Source organism: Opisthocomus hoazin, chromosome Z (genome assembly GCF_030867145.1).
Source record: "Opisthocomus hoazin isolate bOpiHoa1 chromosome Z, bOpiHoa1.hap1, whole genome shotgun sequence".
Taxonomy (NCBI): domain Eukaryota; kingdom Metazoa; phylum Chordata; class Aves; order Opisthocomiformes; family Opisthocomidae; genus Opisthocomus; species Opisthocomus hoazin.
In genome coordinates this window covers 75358579-75385483 of record NC_134454.1, presented here as the reverse complement: position 1 = coordinate 75385483, position 26905 = coordinate 75358579, and the positions used below count along the sequence as shown (strand labels likewise).

At 38.6% G+C, this 26905-nt stretch overlaps 1 protein-coding gene across 3 annotated transcripts in view; it reads right to left on the bottom strand.

Annotated features, from left to right (window-relative positions):
- The window catches only part of FYB1 (FYN binding protein 1), a 71577-nt gene that overhangs the window by 25162 nt on the left and 19510 nt on the right, over nucleotides 1-26905 (bottom strand). For all 3 annotated transcript variants that reach the window (XM_075411227.1, XM_075411228.1, XM_075411229.1), the window contains exons 2-7: nucleotides 21599-22742; nucleotides 5400-5580; nucleotides 3547-3596; nucleotides 2425-2444; nucleotides 1642-1688; nucleotides 69-186 (exon numbers count right to left, since the gene is read on the bottom strand). In XM_075411227.1, the coding sequence (XP_075267342.1) occupies nucleotides 69-186; nucleotides 1642-1688; nucleotides 2425-2444; nucleotides 3547-3596; nucleotides 5400-5580; nucleotides 21599-22742 (1560 nt within the window). The remainder of the gene's footprint in view (nucleotides 1-68; nucleotides 187-1641; nucleotides 1689-2424; nucleotides 2445-3546; nucleotides 3597-5399; nucleotides 5581-21598; nucleotides 22743-26905) is intronic.

Here is a 26905-nt window from a genome sequence, read left to right as displayed (position 1 = left end):
TATGAACTCAACAATGCTAAATAATGCTTCTTACGTGTCTTTCACATGATTACAAACAAAAATCTTACTTTGAACTTCTTTCTTATTTCCTGCTCTTTCTTTTCTTTTTCCTTTTGTTCTTTCTTCTCTTGGTCCATTCTTCTCTTTTCGTCCTTGTCCCGCTTCTTCTCTTTTCCCCTTGATGATCTGAAAGTGCATTGCCACGATTGAATGTAGCAGTGAAGCAAATCTCACTAGAGCTTTCTTACCCAAGGTTAACAAAGAACCACATGTGGTGAAAAAAGACTTCTCCGAGTGAAATCAAGCTACAGATTCTAAACACTAGTGTGGCTACAACAGATAGACTAAGCAGCCTTTTCTTTTATACTACATATTCAATTTAAAGTGGCTGTCCTGAAGAGGGCAGTACGCCAGAAAAGGTTACCTGGAGACAAGAGACTGGCTCTACACGTGCATGCTCAAACATCTCTGAGCTACCTTTAGCAAGCGAGCTTGGAAACTGGTAGCAGTCTAGGTGTTGTGGCACTGGCTGCAGCTGTTAAATAACTACCCAGGCCATCAATGGCTGATGCAGCCTGAACTGAAGCCTGAGCTACACTGGACTGTGGTTTCAAACCTAATTGAAACCTATTCCGGCGGTCTACACAAAAGACGGTCAGTCTTCTGTGCTGCATCATAAATGTACCTACCTCGCCAGGGTACATTGCCTCCTGTACTGGATGATGCTGAGATTTGGTCCCTGGGGTGTAATTAGGACTATAGCTACAGCTCTGCCATTTGCTGCCAACGATTTGGATGGAAGAGCTGTGCTTTACAAACCCTACGGAACTGATTGAGTGAGGCTTCCTTCTTTTTATTTTTTGGTGCTTTTGCTAAACTGATATGCTGATATATGAAATTTTATTTAAAAAAGTATGAATGACTATCACTTGTTTTGGTTATATAGTTTTAAAATTATCTATTTTCAAAGGGAATTCGACAATAAATTTTTGCTGAAAGTCATTCTACATCTGAAATAAGTGGTTTTTTAGTATAGGAACTTTTGACTGTTACTTATTCCAACAGAATTAGAGCTTTTCCTTGGCTATTGTCATATAGTCAGTCTCATACATTTAAACATTAGCAGGGCAAGAAACTCGTCAAAATAAAGGGCTAAATGGCAGAAGAATGAGCAGAGTCATATTCTAGCTCTGTAGCTATGATAGGGGACTAAGGCCATGAGAACTGTAAACCCAGCCTCTCATAGCAGTTCTAAGTATCTTTCTCTAGAAAGCAAGAGAAACAACCATGACAAAAGATTCATCTGAGAACATAGTACCTAGGAGCTGAGCTGATTTTTCCTCCTAGGATGTAATTCCAAACAGTAATTCAGGCACATTCTTTAGACCAGAATTCAGACTTCCGTTATCTAGATCACAGTAACCACACAATTTTATTGCAGGAGTTTTACCAGCCCAGGGCATAGCAGGTCTAAGTAGGAAAAAACCTGTGAAGAACCTGACTTTCTCTAGGTGAAATGAATGAACAGAATAATGCCTAGCAGGGACTGCAGTGGAATCAGTTTTGTGCCAGATGAAGTATCTCTGTTAACAAGCTTTCAGTAATACAGATGTAATAGATTATAGAGTTTAAAATTACTACCTGATGTCATTTATGTCTTCATACATCTCTCCATCACTTTCTTGGCCCTATAAGAAATTACCAGTTTTTAATGGCCTAGATACGTTTGGAAATATATGAAGAAAATGGACCTGCTATGTAAGCTTCATACAAACTATATAAACACTTTTACAGCAAAATGTAAATACAAATTAATTTAATCTTCCCAAACTAAGTTACTACATTAGTCAAACCCACTAATATTTTTCTCTGACTTTGTTTTTACGACACCACAACTATAAAGTTCTGGATTGTTATAATCACACTAGCACATTGCTTAATCAAAAGTGGATGTTTTAATTTCAGTGTTAGTCCTGGAAAGCCTTTATTGTGTTGATGGTTGCAGTGCCATGATGAAGGTGCCAGGGTTAGCAGTTGTCAAACTGGAAAACTAGAGATCTAAATGGGACTCATATTAAGGTCTCAGAGACCAATACAAACCCATGCTTTACTGAAAGAAGTGGTTTATTACTAGAATAGAACAGGGTCCTTGTTTCTGGAAAATTTCAGTGAAATGAAATGTCAGTGGAAATGGAAGGGATGGTTTTGCTTTTGGTGTCTAGCCAGCTTTGATAATTAGTTCCAGTTTGCTCTGCTTACCCAGCTTTATTTCTGTCCTTCACAATAAGTAAACGCTTCTACAATTGACTGTCAATGTACTGGATTCATTCCGCAATTAATTTTCTAGTGCCTTGAAAGGATTTTACTCAAATTGTAAGTTTGTGCTAAAAAGAATAGGTTTATGGAGTGGAGGATAACACTTACCCCCTCCGTATTTCCGTGACCTATGTGACAAAAAATAAGAACAGGATATTTATTTTTTGCTGTACAGAAAACAATTCATTCTAGTGTTAACTATTTATAAACTGTTAATCATACTGCTGATAGTATCTAGAAACCTGTGTAGGCTCCTGCCTTTTAATGAGGGTTTGAATGCAAAAATTAGAGTTTGTCCAGGTTGCTTTTGTAGTGCACTGAAAACTAGAAATATGTACAGAATAGCATATTTCACCATGTATTTTTAAAAGTGGAAAATTTGTTTTAAAGATCCTTTAGTGACATCGATGAACTTACCTATGATATATGTTTACAAAAATGTCTATTTATACAATAAAGTAATTGCCAAATACCTAATAAATCCAAATAGACCTCAAAGAACTTGCTTGCACCAGTCTCACAGCTGGATAAGGAGTCCAAAGGCTCTTTCACTAACCCAGCTTCTACCCCAGGCTGCAGGAGAAGAAACTGCAAATCTCCTTCCTCCTTACTCTGCAGGTAGTTAGGTAAGAAAAGAGCTTGGGGTCAGTTTCAGCTCCACAGCCGACACTGCTGCACGATAGGGATGGCTAGCACACTTAACAATGCGTACTGTGCCTGGCACAGACCAAGTCCTCCCAAGGAGAGAGCAGAAGGCAGATTGAAATTCTTTGTGTCTTCTCTGTCTGCTCCTGGTACAACATAGCAATTCACTGCCTCTTACTGAAGGCAGACCACAAAGTGATATTAAAAGCACAGGCAATGATTTTTTTTTTTTTGTATTGAGTATAAAACAATGCCTGTTGCATCAGAGCACACAACTTCAACTCTGAAAGAGCAGCATTCATTTTGGTTCAGATTTGAAAATCTGGTTATTTACAGTCCCAGCACATTTGTAACCAAAAAAAGGGAGGGAGAGGGAAGATATTTAAAGCAGTTCCTGAGAGTCTGTCGTAATAATTCTAGAACAGTTAGTGTTATGAGACAACACTCGTCATACATAAAACTGCAGAACCAGCATAATTAGTTATACAAGTCACTCATTAATACTATATGCTTTTGCTTATCTTATAAATGCAATATTCTTACAGCTTTGTATAGCTGACATTAAATAAAATGCATGCATCTTACCCTGTGAAACAAATTCAACATCATCGTAATTTTCTTCATTGTCTGGACTTCTGTAAATATGAAAAAGTGGACATGTAAAACCTATGATAGTGGTTTTATGATTGCATTTTCATTCACCATTTTTCTGTTGCTTTTTTCAGCTATTTTATACAATGGCTGGACAGTCTGTTGAGCTTTATATGCTACTTAAGTACCTACGAGATTTCCTAAATTGTTCTTCCTGACTGCGACTTAATTTTTCATGTGGGGACACCTTGATCCTGAGTATAAAAGCAGAAAATAAGTCAAAGGCATTGGGACAAGTGTGGTATGAAAAATATAACAGGCAGGTGGGCTGACTGAACAGAAAGAATCTGTTGGGCTTTTTAACCATTTTCACAGGTGCAGGCTTCTTACACAATGCACAAGCAGAATGCCAGACTTTGCACAATGTTAAATGTAGGTCTAAGACCTACTCCTTGACTTGTAGAGCTTAAAGTCTAAACAAGGGACAAGAGAAAGAGTGGAATAAGGTTAGGCCAGGTAAAAGGTCTCTGATGTTGTTAGATTCAAAAGTGCTGTGAAATTGAAAGTAAGAAATTGTGAATGTAGCTAATAATAACATTCGGGAGTTTTGACTTTTTAATACATTATAATAGTTGAATGAGTACTAGGGCTGACAGTGATCATCAACCAGGTGTAACCAAACAAAGGACTTGAAAACAGAAAGCAATGTTTTAATCTTGGCTTGACGGAGAAAGCACTGAGACAGGGTGAAAGAAACCGAGTCAGCAGCCTGGCACACATTTTCAGCAGAGGCAAAGGTCCAGAGGGCATGCAGGAAAGGGAGAGCAAAAGGATGATCTGGAGGTAAATTTTGCAGATCCCTGAAGGCAAAGAGGACATACTTGGCTCCCAAGCATTTGGCAAGAAGGGTATCCAGGAGGGCTTCTGCAGGGGCTGCAGGATGGCTGTTGGCACCCAGCAGTCTGGCCACTAGAGATGGGTCAGTGATGGCATCTCCCCGGGGCCGTCCCTGGCAAGGCTGGGGGGACCTTTCCTACAGCCACGACCACAGCAGCAGCAGCGTGAGACTGATGTCACACCACATGTACCAAAATACAGTATGTGTGCTGACACACGCCTCTCTAATGCCTCATATATTCTCCCTGTCTGTTGTTTGCTGCTGTTTGAAGCAACTGCTGGCCAGAGAGACGCTCGTTATTCAGACTCAGCTTGTTTCTGGTCAGTTCTGAGATTTGACCGAAGAGCTTTTAACTCTTTTCAGCTGTGAGGTTCCGCTTTTGTATGCAGCTCTCGGAAGAAGGATGAAGAAAGGAGCCCTATACGTGGCAGAGGCTTGTCAGAGTTACCGTAACAGGCCACAATGCGGCTCCTGGTGCAGTTTCACAATCAGCGCTGAGCTCAGTACCTCCAGCTTGCAAAGCTGCTTCCTGGAGTATTAACCATAGACCTGACCCTCCCAGCCCTCTGCCCCCAGAAAAATGCAAGGGAAAATGCACTTCTTCAGCTGTGGATACAACTGATTTTCTACCAGTGTGTGAAGTCTTTGAACCTTGCCAGAGTAAAAAACCCAGTGGGGTGTCTTCTCCCTCCCTCCTCCCCTTATCAACAGGGCAGAAAATAATGTTGTTATAGATAAGACAATTCAGGGAAACAATAGGTGGAGGGTTCAAGCTAATAAAAACTAATTCCAAACAGGCCAGGGACAGGGTAGGACAAGGAAAGTGGTGTGGGACCTCACTTTCCCAGAAAGCTGGAGCACCTGCAGCCTTAATCTGCTGCTGCATGAGCAAAGTACTAGGCAGAAAAAGGTGAGAAAATAAAGAGCTTGGGGGTTTATATTCACTTACATTGTTTCAGGGCTGGGCTTGATGTTTCTGGGAGGCAGGCTGGGAGCTGCTGAGGACTGCAGGGATGGGTGAGAGGCTGGTGGAGGAGGTGGCAACTGCATAGCAGGGTGTGGTGGAGGTACAGGCGGGGAGGGTGCTCCCGAGGAAGGAGCTGTCTGTTTCAAACTTTCATTTTGAGGGCCTGAAAAAAAGAACAGACTGAACTTATCAAGCAAACAGCTGAGGAAAGAACCTCACTGTTTGCATGAAGTATTACGGTAAAGTATCTGTACTGCACACACCCCAGAGCAAGTATGTTTTGTTGAACCTGGTTTTTAGATATATTTGGTGCTTTGTCTTACCAGAATAGAGAGGCTTTGCCTAGAAGAAAGCACTGCCTACAGAAGGCCTTGAAAATGTCTTTGCCAAGACGCGGACAAGACACAAAAACATCAGCTCATCCAGTATATAAGCTCTTGTGCTTTAGAACTAAATTATCATTTAATTCTACAATTTGCTTGAAAGGACCAGCTGCAGAGTTTTACAAAACTCCTGCAGCCTTGCTGGAGTTTTCCTTGCTCAGAGGCAGAGTTTCAAGTGGAGGGATGAGAGATGAAAAGGTATTTTGGCATTGATTAAGACGTGTACAGGTACATCTTCAAATACATTTGTAACATAAGTTGTAAGAGGATGGACTTCATTTTCTAGCAAGCCCAAGTAGCAGTTTGAGAAGCTGCACAGAAGCTACATCCTCATCAAACAGGGGCAGTCTTAAAAGCAAGGTGATGCATTGCACCATGCACAGATGTTATAATTACATGAGTGGGCTGGTGTGCATGTGTGTTGCACCGAATTCATGCTCCGTGTACAAGCCACCACCAAACCATCATAACCATTGCTTTGAGAGTTCACACTAAGAGAAGTTATTCAACACTGCCAAATGAAATTGCCATTTGAATGCTATGATGTTAAGCCTAGATTTTTGTTTCAATTATCATGAGTGGATTAAAAGCTATGCAGAAAGAATTGTCCCCAACTGTATGAAGGGAAGTCCAACAAAATCTAAGGAGGAAGAGAGCAGAAGCAAAAAGCAAATTCACAGTTCAGTTAAAACCAATTACAACTGAAAAGAACCCCCTTGCATTCTGGAGATTTTCTTCAAGTTCACACCTGTGTTGTGGAGACTAAAATTTTGTCAAGAAAAATAAACTTTCACCATGTTGGAAAAAAGTGGCTTAAACACAGAACAATGACAAATATTTAGTAATGCTTAATATCAAGACAAAAAACACTGAAAGAGCTTTCTTTAGCTGCTTAGGAGTCTGAAACTCTCCTTGGGATAGGCAGGAGAAGTGGAATTGCTAACTATTAGAAGGACCTCTGAAGAGTCACACGGAAATCAAAGTGAAATTGCTGAGACTTGACAGTTTTTCCACTTACTAACAAAGAACTCAAAAATTTCTGGATAAATTTGGCTTCATGGATGATTGGAGCAAGTTGCCAACATTCGTGTCAACAACAAGTGCATTTGAAACCTGTTAAGTTCCTCCATTACTTAAACAACAAAGTGCTAGAAGTCCCAGCATTGGTGATTACGCAGGTCAATTGTTTGGTAGTTTTGTTTTGTTTTTGTTTTGATGTTTTGTTGCCATTCACCTTGCAAGAGGAGACCCTTACAATTTAAGATATGCCAAGATTTAAGTTGTATGGCATCACATATCTTTTTATTCATGTATCTTTTTATCATTTTATTCAAATGTGTAGACCAAAAATTGAGTGAAATCACCCTTTCACTTAGTGCTGAGGATGCTACAGCAGGGTTAAAGTGTGCCAGCTGGACAGACCCAAAGGAGAAGAGTGAGAATGATTAGAGGTCTTAAAAACATGAATTCCTGGAGATATTGAACAAATGGTGGTTGTTTAGGGAAATATCATAAAGACTGAGGAAGAAAAAATGAATACCTAAGCCTCTGGCAAACAAAAAAAGGATATTTTTTTTTTGCCTTTTTCCTTCCCATGGTGCAGAAGGCAAGAAGTAATGTGTTTAAAGGCCAGCAACATTTGTTAGGAGGCACTTTCTAATAGTGAAGGTGGAATATTTTGAGCCCAACAGCTAGAGATCTACTAAAATATTGTTTTGGCTAAAACTTCTCTTTCGGAAAGATGTTCTACTTCTTCGAAGATGGGAGAAAGAATGTACGACTAAAAAGTTTGCTTGGTTAAGTTTGCTTACTGTTAAAATCTGCATCTTAATGTTTTCTAAGTTTGACAGGATTCAAGTTCTATTAGTTTTATTTCTACCTTTGTTTACTAGATAAATACCCTTTTTATAGCCACTGTTTTCTATCCATAAGGTATTGATACCACTGAACTTAACCCATATCTCAGTTTTCTTTTTGATAACTTCAAAGACTCAACCTTTTTAATCTCATCTCACGGCATTTCTTATTTTCTGTCTAGCAATAAGTTTGTAGCTATTTTTGTAATGTCTTCAACTTTTCCAGCATTGTAAAAAGTACAGCATTGGAATTCTACACAGTATGCACTTGTCTGCCACATGCAGTGATGAAAATTGCAAGTTGTTCTTCATCTAGCCATCTCTCTACTGATTGCATCCAGGGCGTTTTAGTATTTTCTTGAATTGTCATCCCTCCTCCCGTTTTAGAAGTGCAGACACCTGAAGATCAATCTAAGTCCCATTAGAAAAAAGCTTTCTTTCAAAAACTTTGTAACTATACGAAGATTCCCTGAGGGTAAAATAAGAATTTACAGTTGCAGGCTGACAACCATGATGCAGTAGACTTTTCTGTCACATCATTGTCCTTACTCAGCTGTAGAGTTGTTCATGGTCTAGACTTTTTTCCCAAGGCACAACACTATCTTGTTTCGCAGGTGTGGTTTATGTTTCTTCATTCTACACATATATTTGAATTTGAGTAATGACAAACTGTTTAAAAGAGCGAAGATTACATGTGATTGTACTTTCGTTGTATTGGAGTCTCTGAGGACTGTGTGTTTGCATTTAACTTCTCACAGTCTTTACTCATCCACAGACTTTGTCAGCTATAATCTCTTATTGTTCAAAAATCCCTGATAAAGGTGAATAGCACTGACAGTTTAAGCATACATCTGCAGTTATATTCTTTTAAGCAGATTCTAACCATGTAAAGAAGTCAGAAAGTTGTTGGGTTTTTTTTCATAAAAGCCATGTTAATTGGTATTAATTATATTCTCATCTTTTGGGAGTTTTGACAGGGAATCTTATCTCAGTTTTTTTTGGTTATATTTATGTTTCCCTAATACAGTGTTGTGTATATGCATGACATGCATACATGCATTGTCATCACACAGTGTTGCTTCATTGTGACGGCTTTGTAGGACTAAGGTAAGAATTCTGCCCAAGTCTTTGTGCATAATACTTCTTTCATCTGTTGTCTCTTGAGAGCCAAATCCAGGCAATAGGAAACTGAGCCAGGAAAGGACATACGCGTTTTAGATTAAGTGCTTATTTTTAAGTATAAGGGCTGAACAACCTGTCCCTTTTAATTTATGTACATTGTTGGAATCTAGCAATAGCTAAATGATCATCATGTTAATGGCAACACTGCTTCTCTATTTCCTAACTATTAGAACTGACTTTTAGAGTTGTAATTATGTACACTTACACTGACTGAGACTGGTGTGGGTGTAAACTGCTTTAATTCTAATACTGAAAATGATAGGATGAGTTAGGTTGGAAGATGACTTTCAGTATGAAAAAGCTGTTATAATCAGACCCGCAGACCCAAAGCTATCACATTGTTTCAGTAGTGTTTTGTTTCCTATTTTAATGGAGTATTTCATTTTCCAGTTCCATCTTTTTGTGTGCCTTGGTACTCTGGGGACACAGAAAGGCTCTGTGCTGGCAGTGGAACTAAAGTCAGCTCCAGACACTCAGAACAAGAAATCAAATTGAAACTACATCCTGGCTTCACATGCACCCAAAGCATTCTCTTCACAGGAAACAGTGTGAAGGACCATCACTGTGTGGTAGCTTTGACCACTAACACCTCAGTTTCCAAATAGTCTTCTCTCTTCTTAGGACTCTCAGCTTTTTTGCATGCTGTGCTGCACTGAAGAAACAGATGCAGAAACTAAAGCTCTTCACAAAGAAATGAAAGAACAGATGAAAAACAAGGAGTTCCTCAAAACCTGTGCAGCTGTACAGTGACTGAGAGAAACTTGCCATAGAAACTGTCCATAGAAAGTACCAAATATGCCATTACACTGCTGCTTGTAGTGTTAAACTTTAACCATGTCCAGAGCTTCAGCACATACAGCAGAACTGCACACAGAATGCTGCAAACACTTCTCTTGTGTTCTTAGGGAACCTTCTCAAGCAGCTTCCATACATGCAGTGACCAAAAGGTCACTTACATTCTTGGAGAATTTTTTTTTTTTCAGGAAGTCCAGGACACTGAAGTTGCCTTGATGCAAAGCTTGTGATTTTGATCCTTGCCATTCCTGCCTTGTGAAAGAGAAATATTGATACCTGTTTGGTAGCTAACATAACATCTACAGACAGAACCATCATCCCTTCATGTCCAGATATTCTGTGTTCAACAATCTCAGGAGAAATCAACCCACATATAACAGTACTCTATAATCTCCATGTCTCTCCTGCATGAACCCAAAGAGAAACTAGCAAAAAACCCAATATAAGTCCAGGTATTTGGAATCCATGTATTCTATGTAGTGAAAAGCAGGTTTCAGGACAGGATGAGAAAAAGATATCCATTCCCACCTTGCTGAAATCTTCAGTGTTGTCCTGGGATTCTGTATTACTCTGTCCTGAGATGCTAATACCAGAAATATGTGGCAGACTTAAGGGAAATCCTAGAAATGCCTGGGGTTCTCGTTGGAAGAGCACATGCAACAAGCAGTACTTGGTGGGTTAGGAATCTGGTGGGAACCAATACTTTGGCGAGGGCCAGTTGTCCCCAGTCCTTTTTGAAAATTGTAAAATAAATTGGACTCCTGTGCAAGGTTGATATGGACTCCAGTACAGACAAAGCTGAAATGACATGTCTCTGTTTATCGCCCCCTTAAATACCAGGGTATCTCACTGGTTGGACAAGAGATTGGCACATAGATGATGAACAGTGTCTAATTATCATCCTGAGCGAAACAGAAGCAGTCAAAGAAAATAACATTTTTAGCACTCACACCTGCAGTTCAATGTCCATTGGCTGAAGATGCAAACCCTGGCGATCAATTCAACCTGTACTGCAATAGAATGTGATTACTTGGCACAAAGCTTTTAACTGGCAACAATGACAACAATTTTGATAACCTCCCTTGAAGTAGGAGACTATCCCGTCCTGGAAGAGGGTGATCTGACTTCAGCTAGTCGTATTTCTCTCACACCTTGGCTGGACTGCAGAAATAATATATACCTGCTCTCAAAGTCAATAGTGGGTAAAAAATTCCAGTTAGCTCAGAAGAGCTGTACTGCATCTTATCAGCATCACACTCTCTTGTAAATGCATTAGATGGCCTCCAGCCTTTACACAGTCCAGACTTAACTGCAAAGACTTAACTCTTGATTATGTTTAAGGTGTCACGCTGTAGCATCTAAGCCATCCATTGCCTCGACCCAGAAATTTCTCGTCAGAGATGGCATACTAAACAAGACTGGAACTGAACAGCAATGCATATCACACTACCTTCCATTTCAAGTTCACTCTGACTGCACCTACTTCACGTTAAATATATAGCAATATACATACGTAAGAAAATCCCTTCCATAACAAGGCAGTCTCTTGCACATACAGCGAAAAAAAAATGTTTCTTCACTTCATAGCCTAAAAAGTGGATCACCTCCCTTTTTCTTTCCCTAGAGTATGGCCTTTGGCAAAAACCTTATTCCCTTTGACTCCTGATGCAGTGAGCTACTCAAGGTGTTGACCTCTTCTGCTTTTATTAATGTAAAGAAAACCTGACAATGATCAGCTACTGCAAGGAGACTCCAAACATTCTACGGGAAAAAAATGCCAAGGAATTTAAAATTTCTTAATGAAGTGCTTTAGCTTTTATAAAAGAGGACTTCAGGATTTTTCAAGCAATTACACAGTCAAAAGATTTGCATTTTGAAAGCACCATTCTTTTCCAAAAAATTATGCTTTTGAGCTACTCTGCAAATGCAACGTTGGTTTTCAGTTTTACTGCAGAGTGCTTCACCATTTCTACATACAAGATCTGGGAAGCTTTCTGGGTTTTACAGAGGGTTTGTTAAGAACCTGCAACAACATTTGCAGCAGCTGATCACCCACTTCCTACTTCCTTCATAACTTGCAGAGAGCTGTTCTCTGCTCCATTTCCCTAACCCGCATATTCATTTAGATACAAGCCATGGTTTCAGGTTTCACAATTATGCTGCTTTGGAGCTGCTCAAAGTAAGCAGGTGAACTTACAACATTACTGAAGCTCAGTGCTTTTGATAATGCTGTTGTCAGACATATTGTAACAGCAGAGACACAAAGATCTTTGGAGATACTGCTCACACCTTGGAAAGAAAGACTTGAGAAAGTTTTTGATTATTGCCCTGCTGGAGTCCAGACCTCACTTTAGTAAATGCCTGGGTACAATTTTTTCTTGATTTTCTTTTCTTTTCTTTTATTCTCCTCATCTCTCCTGATTCTACTTCCAGTTAAATGGTAAAGCTGCTTTTTCAGCTTTGTGCAATGGAAATCACCTCCAAAAAACGGGAGAATTTTGGTAGAAGGGAAAAGGAGAAAACTGAGACCTCGCACAGGTCTCCATCCATTTTAAGACTGCTTTGCTGGTTGTTGCTCGTACATTATATAAAATGTGATCAGACCAGATGGAGATTTTGTCCTTTTTTAAGCAGAACTTCTCATTGATATCAGTTGGGAAACCTGATTTCCAGCGCATATAGACAGACTACCTCAAGCATATTTCACATAACACTTAACAGCTATTCAGTGCCTTATAGCCTCAAATGTCATGGAGATGACACATTAAGTCGCAGACCACATACCTGGTAGAGGGGTTTTCCAATGCTATGTGAGAATGTAGAGATGAACAGATGAAGGATGAACACCCTAAAGTGAGCATCTAGATCTACATTTAAGGCAACAGCTGAAAAACATTAAGCATGCACATAATCTTACTCCCAAAAGAAAACCCACAAGTTTCGCCCGAAGTACTTCAGTACGTAAAATCTTGCAGGACTGACCCTTATGGTGACTAAATATGAGGTTAGATATTCAGAACGCTTAATCTGGGCAATGCTGATTGGCATGAGGAAAGTGATTTCAAGCTGTGGATGTGTAATCATACGCAGAAGCCTATCCTTGTCTAAAGCGGAATACAAAATTAATTCCCGATTGAATTATAGGTGAAATATCTCATCGTCACATAAAAAGCATTAGTGATTACTTCTTTTTTTAATAAGAAATATTTATAAACCTGAACCAATTAATTATATATTGCATGGTATTATTTCATATGCAAGAAAGAAGAATGGCAATTGGAAGTATTCAGAGGTGGAGGACCTGTAAGATAGCAATAGTTTCAAATCAAACTTTAGTAAATCATTTTTATTTGAAAAAGAAAGAAAAAGAAAGTATGTACAATGATGAAAAGGCAAGCAAAAGAAAATGTACTGGAAGATATTTACTTAAAATGTGACTCCCAAACCAACAAGCTGATGTAGGGTTGATAATTTCAAAAACCTATTGTTCAATCTGAAAAATAATTACATCATATATAGCATGCAATTCTAGTTAAAAAAGCAATCAGGATTATAAACAGTATAAAAATTAATAGGTGTATAAACACTGATCTATAAAACATCAGTTGCTAAAAAAATTCCCGTGCAACAGTCTTGCATTCTAGTAGTGGGGTTTTGCACATTTTCTTCTCAAGCTCTGCAAACAAGGAACATCCTTGTTCCAAATGCACACATTTTAGAAGGGTTCAGTTTCAAGTGGAAACTGGCAACCTCAGAAATGTTCTCTAATAAAACAAACCTTTTAGGATAAAATGAATTGTTAATATACTGTTTCAAAAGCTTTCTAACATCTTTACTATTAAATGCTTAATATTTGATTTGTCTCTATTAGTATTGAATATTTACTTTAATAGTTAATAATTAAGATAAAATCTTTCAGGAACGACTGGCTGTTTCCTGTAATGAACTATTCAGATGACTAACTTAATTAGTCAGCTTATTAACTTGTGCATTGTTACCCATGTAATGCAACCAAATGTTGAAGATTCATTAGAATTATTTCCTCCTGTGAACCAAAATAGGTTTAGCAAATAAAAAGATGGAAATACTTGTTCCAGTATTGTACCTACTTTGTCAAATTCAAATATTATGGATGCTGCGTAGTTTTACACCTGTGAGCCACTAAGGAAATATTATTTAAACAATACAGAGAAATTAAGACTTCCCAGTGCAAAGAGAAATTTCAGTCTGTGTCAGACTTCAAATATACGAGAGGTATATGTCAAACATTACTGTAATTATGAGTAAACAGACTACAAAGCATATTTTTGGAGCTAGCTAAACATGAGAACTTTAGGGTTCAAGATGCATTCTCCAATAATGGTACCAGCGACATGTCCAGAACTTCATCACTGAAAGACTTTCACGTATCTGGGAAAGAATGAGGTTTTTCTGCAGCTTTACCATAAAGCTGCTTATAAAGTAATGTGAAATGCCGGATACACTTCATTGATACAATTAGTTGCAAAGTAGATTTTCAGCAAAATACGTATCAACTTAAAGAATGGGAAACTTTCAGCCAGTTCATCTCATTCTTGTTGAGCTCTAAATTAAAATTTTTATTATAATTTATATTCACTTTATTTTTTGGAGGGGTTTCAGAATACTTGCAGCTTTGGTACAGCATAGTTACTTGTGTACTCTGACCTGTGTAATGCAACAAAATGATGAAGGTTCATCAAAAGTGTTTCTTCATGTGAATCAAAATAGCTGGAGGAAATAACAGGATTTCAAAAACTAAAACAAGGAAACAAAATTAAGGAAAGAATTACTCAGTTCCATCAGTTTTACTGTTTTTCTCTCTAGCAGTTTCCTTTCTGTCACCTTCCACGCGAAAGTCGCAGCTGTCTATTTTTTCCTCCTTATAAATTCCCCTTTCTAACTAATGTTCTCAACACACTTTCACAAAGACTCCTTTTGTATGTGGTGTAATCCCAAAGACAGTGTGTTAAACCTGTCCAGCACTGACACTGCTGGAGGATGGACACTGCATTCTAATACAGCATAACACGTCATGTGTTTCATTGAGTCCTTTGCAGAAGTCCAGACCTATTGAAAAAATATGTTAGGCATACACTTTGATTCAAAACAGACCTGGTCTTGAAACAATTCCAGCTGCATGTCAACGTGTATTTGGATTGTTAGTAAATGATTATTTAGGTTTACCCAGCCAAACTAACAGGTACATTTGCATGGTTTATCTTCAGAGTCCTAAATTCCGAATCTTAGATTCTGAAGTCCCTATTCAAGAATGATTATAGCTGACTCAATGGGATTTAGCGTAGTCAGCTGCAGGAATGACTCTAGAATTCATATGTAGGCTGTAACAAGTGTATACATGAGAAAATCTATTTCTGTGCTTCCATGTTATGATATAAACAACCCATAATTTACTGTTAATTTTACTACAGTCAGATCATCTGGAAGGGAACAAGCGTGCCACATAAGGACTAGCAAGCAAAAATGGAGATATATAGGGGAAGATCTATGAATGTGCCAATTGCAGAAGCTATGACAGTTCACAACTGATAACTGTCCTATGGTGGTTCATTGATGGATCCATTTTTTCCCTTTTTAGCTAAAACTATACATTAAGATATTTGAAAGGTATTGCAGGCTGTTGTATCCAGGGAAATAATTAAGGGCAGTGACTTTAAATACTGATTTGCCATATTTTTGGTGTACTTTTGGTTCTTAATGCACAACAGTAGCGAGTTGTACCCAGAACAATCTTCTGCCGGGCAATACTAAATGTTGGTTTCCCTCAAGACTTATTTTATCTGTAGCTTGGATTAGATTTATCTATTTCCTTGGGAAGATAAATAATTTTCTCATTCATATTTCTCTCAGGATGTTTGCATTCATTCTTAAATTGCGGCGATCTGTCTTTTTTAGTGCTGTAAGCCATACTAGCCATTTAATTTGTGGTTTTGTCCACATATTTTAGCAGAATTGTATGACAAATCCTTGACCAATTAAAGGTAATGCTTCAAAAACTTCAGTGTGACAGGGTTTCCTCCATAGCATTACCATTTTTTGCTGTGGAGGCTCTTAAAAAATCTGAAAAATTTTCTCTCTGACTGAAACAGACAGAAAACACGTGTCCACTCTTTGCTTATTGAAAAATTTAGTCTAACATGCACATTTTATAACTATGGTGCATGTGATTATAGCTGGAGAATGAGGATGTGAGCGGAAAGACTGAGGGAAATTTACTTCAGCTGCTTTTTTGGAACTTATGGGTTCAACTATTGAAGGATGGCTAAAGACATAACATAAAAATTAGAAAGGAATTAAAACGTCATTTTTGAAACTGACTTTACATCAATCCCATGAATGAGACAACTCCTTTGGGGTCAGACCCACACAGGTGATGTCATTGCACTTGTACCAAACTATGTACATTGTGTGGGCTTTCATACCTTGCAATCTGATTTTCATAAATGCACAACTTTGACTATGTTTCAGCTGAGCACCATTCTTCCGTTGAAGGAACTTCAAAAACTGATTCTCCTGTTTCTTGGAGGTGTAAAATATTTCAGTATAATGAAAGAATCGTTTGGGTTCTCTCACTTTCAGAGAACGAGAAAAAGAAATGTCCTTAGAGGAAGACTGAAGAGCTTTTACATTAATTTCCACTAAAAACTACATACAACTACTTGTCCAGATTTTGTAGTAGCTTTCAAGCAGATCCTGCAAAATTAAGTTCTTGGCAGACCTGTGTAATCATGATTTCAACTTAATTTCTATAGTTTTCAGGGGAATATGTGAGGGACCAATAATAATAGACATCAACACCATGAAATCTAAAAAAAGATGAGGTAAAAAGCCTTGAAGGTCTGAAAATTCCCACAAATAGTCTCACTTCTGTACATTTTTGTTATTGCTCTAAAATTTAACATTTTAACTATGTGTAGCAAAGTCTAGGCATTATGTTGCACATTATTAATATGCTATTAGGAAATTGCTGTTTTTGACACTTTTTTGATCTGTACAGGGTTTTATAGTGCACTATAGTTCACCTGTGCAGAGGCATCACATCATTACACAACGCTACCCCCACCCCGCCCTGAAAAGCATTGCTTGATATCATTGTCTACCTTGATATCATTGTCTACTGTTAATTTCATCTATTTTAGACACAGATGATTTGTCTCAAGTTACAATTCTTTTTATCCCCTCACACCTTAGTACTGAGCTGTTGTGTAGCTTTATTTCATCTAGCACTAAAGTAAAAAAAGAAAACCTTCATTGACATTTTAAGTCCAAATTCTGCAATAATCAGCTATGACATCCTGTGATTAAAAAATTCCCTATTCTTTATAACTTTGGAAGCTGCTGTTTCATCTTGCCTTCAAGTAAGACCAACAATTGACTAGTTCTAAGGGGCTTTGTAAAGACAGTTAAGACAGTTACTGTCCTCGAGAGTCGTGCTTGGGTGTTAACTACTTTACCAACAAAGTGTTGTGATAACTTTGACATTGCACGTCAAATTTGAACAACTCCTTCTTCCTCTCTGGTTGTCTTACCCAACTCAAATAGCTGGGTCACTGTGTGGATACACAATCCATCGCAGAACAGAACCTCAACAAGGACTGCAGATGCAACCATAACTCAAATTATAAATCATGAGAATTTTCTTACATGTCTTCTTTTCCCCTAGATTCAGAACAGTTTCCTTTCATTTCTCCCAGTATATCTCAGGATATTGCCTCCAGCTGAAGTCCCAGTGTTGATAGCTCACAAGGCATTCAGAGGTGTTTAGCGTGCTAGGGACTCTGAGCTTTCAACTGACTTCATGTGGGTGGCCATCTGCACATGCATGATGCCACTGAGGTCAGCCCAGGTGCAGTTCTTCTCTGAAAGCAACCATGTGTTTGTGGCCTCACATGGAAAGCTGCCAGCAAAATGACTTTGTTTCTCTTCTTTTTTTATAAAAAAGCCGTGTTTGTGGTTTGGGTGTTTGTTATAAAACAGTATCATCAGTATTATTTTCTGAATCTAGAAAGCCCATGCATCTCATTGATTCTGAGCTGATGTAAATACGATCTACTCTCAGGGAAAATTGCTGTAGTGGTACATAACACAGGAATTTACCACAGTGCCACATATACACAGACCTAGAAAGAAATTCCTGAAAGACTGCCTTCAGTGGAAGATAGTAATGTATCAATAGTCAAAATTTCCTCAGCAAGACACTTGTATCTGTGGAATTTTTATCAAGAAAAGTTTTTCAGAACAAGTTGAAAATTTCTAATGCAAAGCAAGGCCAACACCAAAGCAGCATCCCTTAGTATTCATGCAGGCTTGCTGGACAGTTTATATCCTCCTCCCATACATGAATAAGACTGCTGCATCTATGGTGAGTCCTTCAGCCTCTGACATTTAAAGTTATTTCATGCCCAGTGAAATTATTTATGAATATGTAATATATAATATATAAAATATTATTAATATATTTTCATAATGTTTTGATTATGAAAAAACAGTGAAGCAGCCTTCATGGGAAAGGATAACAACCAAATAAAAAGGGGTGCACTGACACTTCTGAGACATCTGAGTTCAAACCCCTGGTTTAAGTTAGGCTATACAAGGTTTCCTGCACCCCAGGCACATGCACCGAACGCAAATATAACAACCACCATGTGTGGAGCTTTTCTCTTCTTAAAGGGCAACACAAAGCCTGACTTTTACCCTAGTACAGATCAAAACCCCTGAAGGCTAGATCTCAGAAAGCTTGGTTAGATGGTAAAACTATTTCCATTTGTTTTTTTTCCCTTTTATTCAGCACCTGAATCACAGCAGCAAATTAAGCAACTATGGCAAGCTGCTGTTTATCAGGACAAAGTAATGAGCAGGAAGAATTTGTACTGTGGGGGTGGCATCTTCCTGACACGACTTTGATTCTTGAAATGACAGTTAAAAAAAACCAAAGAAAACATTTCAATTTAACTGCTTTTCCAAAGCAGGTAGGTTTTGTCATTCAAGTTTAACATTCCAAGAAACCCAGCAACAATTAACAACTTTGCTGAGCTGAAAACAAGCTTTGCTGAGCTGAAAACAAGCTTGTTCAGGATGCACTCTAGAACACCTGGTTTCTCCACCAGAACTGTTCTACGGAGAGTTCTGGCCACAAAGAAATGAGATGCATTAATTAAAGCCATACAGAACACCAAGATCTATATGCCAGCTCTACAGTTCAGAAGTTCAGGGCCGCTATGAACAGCTTCATACTGATGTGGTTTCTAAATCTTTCAGTCTTGCCCTGACCCAAAGACTGGGAAGTTGAGAAGACCATGTCTGACCGTTTGGTTTGTATATTTTGCAACATGATTGGAGAACAACCTGTGCCACCACACTGGGCAGCTCCATCCTTAGCTCATGTTCCCAGTGCCACTCATCCAGGCTGGTGGCTGCGCTGGTCCTAGTTAGTGACAACTGGAGATTCTCCTTCTAGCAAAAGTTCCGGGTTTATCCTTATAGCCCTGTTCACAGTATTTGTTTTAAATGCGTAGGATGAATATACCTAACCCTCAGTTTTAAAAAGAAGATGAAAAAATTCTTTGTGTCTGTAGCTGCATAGGAACCAGAAAAAAAATTAGACAATTGAATAAGCAACAAATAAACAAAACAAAACAAAAAAATTCCTCTTGTTAATTACTTTAAAGTGGAAAATGTATTTTTAAGAAATAAATCGTAGCTTTGGGTGTTCCAGCCTTCGTCAGGACTTCTCAAAGTTCCAGCTAGCACAGCTCTTACTGTTTTTGTTTAATCAAAACATTTTCTGGTGTCATTTGCTCTAGATGCTGCCTTTCCATTTTGAGACTTCTCTGGGCTCTCAAGTAAAGCCAGCCTCGCTGAACAGTGCTCTACGGAGAAGGGACAGCTGCTCAGACTGTTGTATATTGGCATATTTCTTTTAAATATATACACAAATTTACACTGTTTGAGGATCTGGCCCTGATCATGGGTTTGTGAGAACATTTCCATAACTGTAGGGTAACATAGGAAAATCAGAATGTAGCAGCTGACAAGAAAGTACATTTTATGTTACTGATACACTCCTAATTTTTGAATTGAATTAATAAATAAGTGAATATATAGTTGCATGCACACTCTGTTTTTAGTCTGGCTTTTTGCCTTTAGAGAAAGTCAGCTCTGAGTTTCTTCATTCGGTCGTAGCCCTTTGAATGTATTCTGTCTTAGGAAGACCAGTTTTACATGCATTTAAAACTTCAGAGGCACAAGCTATGCTGTATTCTATATATGGAAGGCACATGGACAAATTTTGTATCAATTCAATTACATGAATGTACCTGATGTACTGCACATGCACATTGTGGAATCATTCAGAGCATCAATTGTCAGCTACATTAGGCATCTAACTTTAATGCTCTGAATCACACCATTAGGCATCCTTTCCCACTGACTACACTGAAAATTGAAGAGAGATGGGTAAGGCAGACTAACGTAGGTGAAATGCCCTTCATCATCATAAATTACCTAACTGTGTGTATCACTTGACACAATTAGTTACAGGACATAACTGGTTAAAATTACCTGAGCTAAAAAAGTATATATGAGGATTGACTATATTCTTTGCTTCTTAGCTCAATGCAGGCAGCAGTGCATTAAGGGAAAAAAAGAGAAATATACTAAAAAGGAAATATAAAAAAAAACCCTCAAAAACATAACAAATTAACACAACAAGAAACCTTTGTTCCTCTCATGCACTGAGATCAAGAACAGCTTTCCTCTGGACCCATAAAAATTAAAACTTTAATCTTAAAATGTGATGAGTTTCTCATGCAATCATAGTTCCTAGCACCTGTTGCTGTAAGAAAAAAGAGAAAGCCTCCTTCAGCTACCATAAAACTTGTAATACAAATGTGTCAATTGGTATCACCCATTCCAACTGGAGTGGGTTTTTTTAACTTTTTAGAATTGTCAGAGTGCTTAAAAACTTAGTTGGAAAACCCAAAATTTGAAATACAGGTGATTTAATACAGAATTAAGGATATTCAGAATCTCTGCAAAACTGATCTCTCCTCCAAGGAGATGTCAGTGGATATGTGTGTCTAACTTTCGGAAACTACATTTTTACATTAGATTTTCAAGGGCATATTTAGCATACATCAGAAACAGCTTATATCGTTGTTGCAACCTGTCTTACATGGTGAAAGGAACCTTTTGAAGCAGAACTGTCTGCAGGAGTGGAGTCACAGCAATTTTGTTTTTTCACAGGGATTTGTGTCCTCCCAGATATTTCAAATCTATTTACAGAAGCTCTCATCACACACAAGACCATCCCAAATTTTATAGAAACCTAGTGACAAGCCTTAATATTCATGCCTGAATTGTGACCATCAGAAAGTTCAGAGGCTTGGTTCTTCACAAAAATAATGAAGCAGAGCCTCAGGTGCTACTAACTGTCACACATTGTGAAAGGCAAAAAAAGTGAGAGGGAAAAAAAAAAGCGTGATCCCTGCAGTAGTAGTAGTATAGTATCTGTAGTATGTCATTTTGGTGGCCCTCAAGATGTGTCCAGGAAGTTACTGTTGAGAACAGGGCACACAACATCAATATCTCATTTATAGGAAGTTAGGACTTAAATGGCTGTTGAGAAAAATACTTCATCTCCCTGACACAAGTTATAGCTACATCTAAGCAGTTTTGAAAAGTAAATAAGCCCAATATAGAAAGTGTTCATCCTACACTTTATTGCTGAGGGAGGGAGAAAATAATTTTAGTTTCTGCCCTGTATGGAAGAGACACATTCATAGGTTTAAGCTTTAAGGGGCTGTCTTATGCACAAGTCTTGTGTTATTTCTGAACAGAAGAGGGGATTCCACCTGAAATGAATCAGGTACTAAATGCATAAAAAAAAAAGTCAATACCCAAGAAAACAAGAACAGAGAGGACTCACTGTCTTTTGGGCTGCTCTTCTGGAACCTTTGCAGGTCCACGCTGGGGGGTCTGCTAGGCTTCTGTGGGGGCTGGCCCAGTTTGAACAGTGGGGGCAAGGCTTTCCTCTTGGGGGTTCCTGAGCTCCTGTCCCCATCCTCTTTCTCTTGTGACACACCTGATGGCCTTCCTGCAGCAAGCACTGTGTTTGTCTTCTGAAACTTAGAAGAACCAGAATCTTCCTGGATGCTTTTGTTGACAAAGATATTCTTGGCAGCACTCATTCCTTTTTCTTCAGTCTTTTCCTCCACGTTTCTGGGGGTCCCTTGAGACGAGCTGGACCAGTGGCTAGTAGGCTTCAGAGCCACATTAGAAAAGTGACTGACTGCAGGTTCTGCAGGACACTTACTATTTTCATCCACTTCCTTTGCTGCTTTAAATGAGTGTATATTCGGTCTAGGGCCTGATAGTCCTTTTTGCAGAAAAATGTTTTTATTAGAAGTGTCTTCAATGTGGGAGATCTCATGGTTTAGAGAAGGCTTCTGTGCAAGAGGTGGTTTAGAGAAAGGAGGCTTAGGCTCATTTTCTTTTGTTGCAGACAGGGACTTTTCAGTAACTCCAGGTGCTTTTGAAAATGCTGGTTTTGCCTCACTGTCTTGTGGCATTAAATTTGAAAGTGGCTTTGTTCCCAGAGGATTTTTTTCTTTTTCATGAGGAGCAGATTTAAGGAACTTGTTCCCTGCAGGTTTTGGCTGCAGAGGATTTGGTTCTTCTTTTGCCAAGTCGGCAGTTTTGGTGGGGGGTTTATTGCATCCAGTTTTTCCATCATTTTCTCTGTTCGCTGCCTGAAGATGAACCCCAAACCTGTGTGCCACTGGTTTCAAATATGGGGGCTTTAGATCCTTCACTGTTTTATCATCAACTGAAGGCTTGACCCCCAGAGGGGGCTTAGGATGAACAGGTTTGTGAAAGGTGCTGGGTCCTGAAGAAGAAGCTGCATTTCCTTGATTTGCGAATTTCTCAAGTGCCGCTTTCCTCGACTGTAATCCCGTATGGATATGTTGTCCTGGGACTTTGAAGGGTCGACTGTTAGCAGAAACATCCTCTGTGGGGCTGTTACCCGTGTTAAATTTCGCCATGAGTGACTTCACATCTGCCTTGCCATTCTATAAGCATAAAGAAGAGAAAAAGAAAGAGCAGCAATGAGAAAGTCCCTGTTGCAGTGTTCACACATACTGTACTTTAAAGAGTTTCCTGGTCTGAGGCTTATAGTACTGCTGATTGGCTGTGGAGATATTGTAGCACATCTTCCTGTAGGGTTAGAGAAGCTGAGCATTTTGTTATATCCTTGCTGTGGTTATACAATCTTTTAAAATTTTCAGTGCATGTACTGCCTTTAGAAAGTGGTCATGCAGCTCTTTTGGGGCATACTATAGTTTCTGTTTATTTCTGGAACTGGGAACTCAATACCTAATAAATATAAGAAAATACATACTACTTTAAAGTTAATGTATCCCTAAAAACCTGAGTGTCCTGCGTGAGAAGGACAGACTGTGCTAGATCCTGGATTATGTATGTTGTAGTTTAGCCGAACCCAGGACAATGTACCAGACTATCATTATTCCTGCCAGCTCTTTGGAGAACTGCAAGTTCCTTTGTGAAAACAGAAATTCTTCTGGTTTGGTGTGTGTGTATCAGTTTTTCTTTCCCTTCTCAGCAATTTTCTTCCCTGCTGCTCCCCCTGCCCTCACTTTGTCCTTGTTTCTCTTCTCCATTTTGTATCTGAAAAAAGCCATGCATGTGTGGATGGAAAATGAAAATATGTAAAGTAAAACAGGAAGAAATGACAATCAATACACCCAGGCACTGTCAAAGGTACCTGTCTTCTTGGGGGGGGGGAAAGAAGTTGAACATTTCCAAGCGGATAAAAACCAGCTTACTTCAAAAATGTTTTAATTGGTCACCCCTAGTCAACGTCTTTCAGGATCAGTCTTTAATATGAACTGAGAGCAAAAGCTCAATGCATTTGAATTCAGTACAATTAAAACACAGTGTAGTGAAGGACGGAGCAAAAGGGGAGTGACCTGGCCCCACTGCACTGGGCGGGAGCCACCTTTGGATTCCAAGAGGCCTCTGCAGCAGGGAGTCCTTTCCCAGCCAGCAGAGACAGCAGGGGTGCAGCTACGGGAGATATGCTATTGTATCTGACTCACAACTTGTTAAAGTGGAATCTGATGTGTGTGGGGAAGTTAAAATACAAGGCTAATGGTATGAAGCAGGGATGTTTTAACTAGGAAGGGCTCTGAATCATTTGTTTAGAATCAAAGCAATATCACTACAAAGTGCAATAAACAGGGGTTTGGAAAAATTTTAGAAAGAGGTTGACGAATGAACTGTGTCTTCACACAGAAGAGTTCAGCACGTGTTCTGTAATTTTTATTACCTCGTTAACAAGAGCTTCTAAATGGCGGTTTTACTCCTTTTGCCTTCCATTTTATTGTATCTCATTACATGAATTGCCTGTTATGTTGGAATAGTTTGACCTGTGACTCCTGCAACTTAAAGTTAACTTTCTCAGTCTTTCAGTACCACCAAGAAATTCAGCTTTTTTCCAAACTGTTTGTATTGTATTACAAAGTTACTTACAATAAATGCAGCCAAAACAACATAGACATATATGAAACTTATCCCCAGAGCACCGTCTTATAATCTCTTTTGCACATATAGGGAGGGGAGGAAGTACAAGTTTACTATGGAGATTATCAGGTTTAAGCCATCTACTGCTGATTGATGCATATGTACTCACACACACAAATTACACTGCAGAGATACGTATATGTATCGCTGATCATTCAAGATTTCTACCACAAGAGTACACAAAGCACTGATTTTACCCACTTAAACAGAAAGTCAAGCTAATTGCAATGCCAGAGAGAATTACAAAGCCTTTTGTCTCTGATGCTCAACAAATGCATGCTTTTTTTTTAACTTCTGTAAAAAATTCTAAACCGTCAGAAATACTGTGACTGTACCTCAGTGTCTAAAGTCTTCAGAACTCATAAATTACAATCTGATTACCTGAACGGCCTACTCAGCAGGTCATTTCTTTTGAAAGTTGTAGCAATAAGTTGATTATTCTGCTACCTCTTCCATTTGAAATTTAAGAAAATGTACTGTGTCAAACTACAGTAATTTGAATGTTCTGGATAAAAGGCTTTCAGCATGTAGACCTTTTGGAAGCTGGAAACAAGGCTTTGGAGAAACTTTTATTGTTATGATACATGGTTTCTGAGAAGTTTTCTACATCTTTGGAGTAACAAGATCAATTACATTCACACATGCTTTCAAATCCACTGAACCATTCACTACTGCCATATTAGGATTGTCAATGTATTTCTTTTAATAAATTTATTCCCAGTACTGTACACAAACCTTGCCCTAGTCATGGAGATTTACAAGCTTTTCAAGAGTAAAAAACTCCTGGGCATGTGGAAAGGTTTAGAATCAGCAACATAGCCTCTCTCATTTACTTACAGTGAGTAGTAAGTGGTAAAGGTAACACTCTAAGAATTCGAAAAAAGTAAGAAACTCTGTGAAATTTTTCTGCTTCTCTTTAACATATGTCACCAGTTCCTGCTTTCATAAGCTACGTTATAGCAGAAGCCATATTGTGGATTCTAAAGCACAACCTGACTGGCCAGGTAGACGGATGGGGAACTGGGAAAAAGAAATAATCTTTTATTTGTGGCCCTGCTTATAGAGTAATCCCCACAGTTTCTGTGTTTCCCTTCCCAGAAGCGACAGCAGTTACCTATTCAATTAGCACATACAATAGGTTGTAAATCATGAAATGGGAACTTAAAAAGATTCTGAAGGGAGATTAAGTTCACCCTACCCTTCCCCTCTAAAGTGCAAAGTGCCTGTGGGAGTCTCAATACAAGAAGTACTGAGGTTATTTTCTGAACTTTGTCTTTGCGCTTTATTGGGAAACTCAGGCTTTTCAGCTTGTGATCTGAAGTGGAAGCAGCACATAAGGTGCACAGTAACATTTGCTTTGATACGAGATGGTTGCATTATTCAAATATGTTTGCTCAAATCTAGAACAATACCCAGGTTTTAGCTCCCACGCCGCAGATTCATCAAGGATATCTGTATACATAGTGCTTTCCCAGCCTCCCACTGCCTTCTGCAGAGACTGACACAGATACCAAGACACACTTCTACAGAATTCTTTCACAACTAGGTCTAAATTACTCTTCAGTGTAAACAAGCGTGATTTTCCATTATTTACAATTTACACCTCCAGGGATGGTGACTCCACCAGGGAAGTGGTGCAGTCACCATCCCTGGAAGTGTTCAAAAAACCTGTAGATATGGCACTTCAGGGCATGGTTTAGCAAGCATGGTGGTGTTGGGTTGACGGTTGGACTTGATGATCTTAGAGCTCCTTTCCAACCTTAATGATTCTATGATTCCATGATTCTACATAACTGCACATTTGTGTACAGAAGTATAGTGTAATGAAAACACAAGAAATGTAATGGTTCCAACTGTATTCTTTCTGAATTTACTATGAATATCCCAGTCGCAACTAGCAGCCTGATCGAAAACCATATGTTTTGTTTTGGCATAAATATAATCTCGTGATTTACTTTCCAGTTTTGGTGAGGCCAAAAGATCATTTCACTTCAACTTCCCCATGTGGTTATTCTTTCTTCAAACAGTCAGACTGCATCAATGAAAAGAATAGTAGAAGTGTGTGTATACAATCCTTAATTAAGCAAATGAAATATATGTAACAGTTGACTGTACAAAGAATTGTACAGTTCTTCAAAATACACACAGACTTGATTTATAAAGGAAAACCCACCATCGTTTCACTTTTCTGTAAATTTTTCCTTTGTATTCCCAAGTGATAGGGTCTGAACAAGCCTTTTAAAAACTCAAAATCTTTTAACAGAATCAGATCTTGATGAGTTTGCTAGAAAGTAATGAAATAAAGATTATAAAGCTACCCTTTTAAGAGAAAATTGTGTGTACTTGTGAACTCTGTGACAGTGGAATAACCACAGAAACTAGTGACCACTAGGGGAAGTGAGATCTAACCCATGGACTGGATACAAGGAACAAGAACCTGGACAGAAAAGGCAAGGAAAATTACATATGAAAGTTACAGAAGAAAACAGATCTGAAACTTACTAGGCAAGATAAAGGCCTGATTTAACTGAAGTTAATGGCTATGAGAGCATTTAGCTGCTTGCACAAGATACTAATGCCATTCTGAATTCGTGATAAATTATTGCTCAACTATGTCCTTTTCCAGAGAGAG